At 54.1% G+C, this 4348-nt stretch overlaps 1 protein-coding gene across 1 annotated transcript in view; it reads left to right on the forward strand.

Annotated features, from left to right (window-relative positions):
• Positions 1 to 2466, forward strand: part of VPS18 (vacuolar protein sorting 18 homolog (S. cerevisiae)) — an 8971-nt gene extending 6505 nt beyond the window's left edge. Inside the window, exons 5-6 of the mRNA XM_010847974.1 lie at positions 1 to 253; positions 1122 to 2466. The exon at positions 1 to 253 is cut by the window's left edge and continues 9 nt beyond it. Of these exons, the coding sequence (XP_010846276.1) occupies positions 1 to 253; positions 1122 to 1847 (979 nt within the window). The 3' untranslated portion in view covers positions 1848 to 2466. The remainder of the gene's footprint in view (positions 254 to 1121) is intronic.
• The last annotated feature ends 1882 nt before the right edge of the window (positions 2467 to 4348 follow it).

The following is a 4348-nucleotide window of genomic DNA, read 5'->3' on the forward strand; positions in this document are numbered from 1 at the left end:
CATGGAGTTCTGCGTGAATGTGCTGGGCGAGACCGAGCAGGCTATTCACAATTACCTGCTGTCGCTCTATGCCCGGGGCCAGCCAGCCTCACTGCTGGCCTACCTGGAGCAGGCCGGGGCCAGCCCACATCGCGTGCATTATGATCTCAAGTATGCGCTGCGGCTCTGTGCTGAACACGGCCACCACCGTGCTTGTGTCCACGTCTACAAGGTCCTGGAGCTGTATGAGGAGGCTGTGGACCTGGCCCTGCAGGTGAGCCGGTGATCCTTGACCCCATCTGGGAGAGAGGACTAGAAAGCAAGACATGCTGAAAGTTGGGGGGGTTGGACCGTGGCTAAGGGGTGCTGGCCTCTCTCGCAGAGGAGCTGTTGTATAGAGGTGAAGAACACGACTCAGAAGTCAGGGTTTGAATTCTGGCTCTGTCTCGTACTAGGCTGTGTGACCTCAGACTGGTTTCTGAACCTCTTTTTGCCTCAGGTTATTCAGCTGCAAAATGGGGTTAATATAATAAGCACTTCCCTCACAGGTGAGTTCTGCATACATGCTAGCCACAATTGCAGAATGGGAAGATGCTGAGTTGCATTGCTCAGATCATGAATTATCACCTATTTAGGATTATAGAAAGTGCTATTTAAAATTTGAGGGAATTTCCTAGTGGTCCAGTGGTTAGGACTGTGCATTTTCACTGCCAAGGGCGCAGGTTCAATCCCTGGTCAGGGAACTAATATCCTGCCAACCATGCATTGCAGTCAAAAGAAAAAAAAAAAATCAAATTCCTGGGTTTGAATCCAAGACTTACTGAATCAGAATGTCTGGGTGAGGGCCCAAAAATCTGTATTTTGGGTATTTCCTGAGGTGATTTTTAACTTCACTAATATTGCAGGCCCACCATTAATAAGTAGCATTTGCATAGCTCTGACAGGGACAGGCCCGTTACTGACAGGCCTTCCTGTTTCAGGTTCCTTCCTGTTTCATTAGCCCCTATTTCAGCTCCCAGAAGCCCGATCTTTCTCGTTGCCAGGAGTGCTGGGCATCTGTTCTCTTGGGCATCTGTCTTTCCCACAGACTCTGCCCTGAGTGGGGAGGGGACTTGACCCTAACACTCTCAGCTTCCCCACAGGTGGATGTGGACCTGGCCAAGCAGTGTGCTGACCTGCCTGAGGAAGACGAGGAGCTGCGCAAGAAGCTGTGGCTAAAGATTGCGCGGCACGTGGTGCAGGAGGAGGAAGATGTACAGACGGCCATGGCCTGCCTGGCCAGCTGCCCCCTGCTCAAGATTGAAGATGTGCTGCCTTTCTTTCCTGACTTCGTCACCATTGACCACTTCAAGGAGGCCATCTGCAGCTCACTGAAGGCCTACAACCACCACATCCAAGAGCTACAGCGAGAGATGGAAGAGGCCACAGCCAGTGCCCAGCGCATCCGGAGAGACCTGCAGGAGCTGCGGGGCCGCTATGGCACCGTAGAGCCCCAGGACAAATGTGCCACCTGCGACTTTCCCCTGCTTAACCGCCCCTTTTACCTCTTCCTCTGTGGCCACATGTTCCATGCTGACTGCCTGCTGCAGGCTGTGCGGCCTGGCCTGCCGGCCTACAAGCAGGCCCGGCTCGAGGAGCTGCAGCGAAAGCTAGGGGCTGCTCCACCCCCCGCCCAGGGGTCTCCCCGGGCTAAGGAGGCTGAGGGGGGCACTGCTGCTGGGGGGCCCAGCCGGGAACAGCTCAAGGCTGACCTGGATGAACTTGTGGCCGCTGAGTGCGTGTACTGTGGGGAGCTGATGATCCGCTCTATTGACCGGCCCTTCATCGACCCCCAGCGCTACGAGGAGGAGCACCTCAGTTGGTTGTAGGAAGATGTCAACCCCAATAGGCGGGCAGGCAGTTGAGGGGCTGTCCCTTCTTGGGAAAGCCACAGCATTATCTGTGCTCAATCTCCTGGAGGCTGCTGGGCTGGGACGGTGGTGAGGGGACTGCAACTATCCCTGTTGCCCTCGGGTATCAGCTGATGCTTTCTGCCAGCTGCCTGTGCTGGTCTTCAGAGCTGCCTCAGAGCTGCTGTTTTGCCCAGGCCATAAGCCTGCTTCCCAGTAGAGGGCCATAGCCTGGAGAAGTCAGAATTGTGACCCCATCACTATCCCCATGCGTGTAACAGCTCTTTTCCTTTTCACTCTCCACACACCTGTTCTCCTGGAGCATTACCTCCTATCCTAGCCTTCCCTTTCACTGTGGCTTGTCTCTCTCAGAAGCGCTCTCTTCTGTCTGCCTCTCGGTCCCACAGGTGAAAAGGCCAGCCCCCCAAACCCTGGGCATGGGTTGCGGTGAGAGGTGGGGCTGATGGTGGGCCTGCCCTTGTGCACACACTGTCTGGGGCTCCAGTGTGAGGGGTGCTCTGGGGCAGAGAGCCTCCTGGAGGACAGTGGGAGATGGTGATGAGGTGGAGAGCATTAAACTGTCTGCATTGCCCTGGTACTCTGGAGTTGGTGCCTTTGTGTTGATGCTGGGGAGAGCAGTGTGTGAGTGATCTCCAAGACGGGCTGGGGTGCCACAGGAAGCTGCCAAGGCCCTGTATACTTTCAAGCCTTGGCCCTTTTTCCTCCTGGAGATGTGACAGGATGATTTTTTGATTCTTTGCCTTCACTCTGTTCTTTCTGACTCCAAGCTTGGGTTGGGCTTTAAGGCCTACCCTCCCAAGTCTGGGCTTCCCTGGTAACTCAGCTGGTAAAGAATCCACCTGCAATGCAGGAGATCCCAGTTCGATTCCTAGGTCAGGAAGATCTCCTGGAGAAAGGATAGGCTACCCACTCTAGTATTCATGGGCTTCCCTGCTGGCTCAGATGGTAAAGAATCTGCCTGCAATGCGGGAGACCTGGGTTCGATCCCTGGGTCGGGAAGATCCCCTGGAGGAGGGCATGGCAACCCACTCCAGTATTCTTGCCTGGAGAATCCCATGGACAGAGGAGCCTGGCGGGCTACACACCTTGGGGTTGCAAAGAGTCTCAACTGAGCAACTCAGCACAGCACTCCCAAGTCTAGGAGCAGGGTCTGTTCTTCCCCTTGGCCAGCAGATGGTGCTGCTCCCCACAGAACTCTCCACACTCAGGCAGCTGGGGGCGCTGACTTCTCAAGTCTTGGTCTGTTCCCTCCCTGGTTGTCCCAGGAGTTTTCTGCTAATCTCAATGCCTAATCATAAATCTAAGCCCCTCATTCTTCCTACCTCCACTGGCTCATGTTAGATTTTGTTAGAATTTGCTTGCCTGTCTCTTCACCAGCCTGGAACCCTGCCTTCTCAACTTCTGCCCAATTTTGATACTGCCCTACAATCGATGTTTGTTTCATTTTTTTCATGGAGTCTTAACCACTGGACCACCAGGGAAGTCCCTTAACCGTAATGCAGAGGTCCACCATGGAGGTGAGACTGCTGCTGCTGCCATCCATAGCATTTGGCAGATATGTTTTCTCCCTATCTAGCTCCTATGACCTACCCATCCCCCCCAACTTATACTTCTTTAGTTGTGGCTTGAGGCTAAGCCCTAGGAAGTCCTGAAGCAGGGCATTCCTGTGACATCAGCTGAGCACCCTTTGCTCCATGGACTAGTGTTCACAGTCCACTGCCCAGCTTTATGGGTGTGGTCAGTCAGCTGCCCAGACTGAGACGAAATAACTAGTGAGTGTTCCTGGAATCAGGCTGGGGTCAAGTCACCTGGCTGGTGATGGCAGGCTTCTCTCTCTTGCCCGGGCAGCCTAATCCTCTCCCAAGACATTTATCCTCTGCAGTTCTGGGAGAATCTTGTCCTGCTGATTTCTTCCCCAACCACTAGAACAACAGGGTTTGTTCATGGCCCCTGCCAAGGGATAGGGCCAGAAGCTGTCCATCTTTGATGAGCCTCAGACTCTCCATCTTCCCCCTGAAACAAGAATGGAAACAAAGGGGACCCTACCCATCCTAATCCTGTTCGATTTCCAGTGCCCCAGGAAGATTTGGGGGGCCTCCTGCTCCCTTCCTCTCCATGTGGCCTAAGGCTCCCCTCACACCTAGACATGACCAGTCCAGGGCTCAGGGTAATGCTCCCCACTGTCTGCTAGGTAAATCTTGGCCTACCACTGGCCTGGTCACTTGCTTACTTGGAACAGCTTGAGGCTTCTGTTTTTGCACATAATGTGTGCCTAATAACATGTTAGTTAAAGGCTGCCCTACTGTTCCCTCCTCCCAGAAGACTTGGCTAAGACAACCTGGGACACCCCTGCCCCTTCTGTCCTTTCTTAAGCCTGCCCATCTGGTCCTAGGCTGCTTCCTCTTTCCTGGAAAAAGGCCCCAATCTTCTCTGGCACCAACAGAATGGGGTTCCGTTGA

This window comes from Bison bison, unplaced genomic scaffold (assembly GCF_000754665.1).
Source record: "Bison bison bison isolate TAMUID 2011002044 unplaced genomic scaffold, Bison_UMD1.0 scf7180017864259, whole genome shotgun sequence".
Lineage (NCBI taxonomy): Eukaryota > Metazoa > Chordata > Mammalia > Artiodactyla > Bovidae > Bison > Bison bison.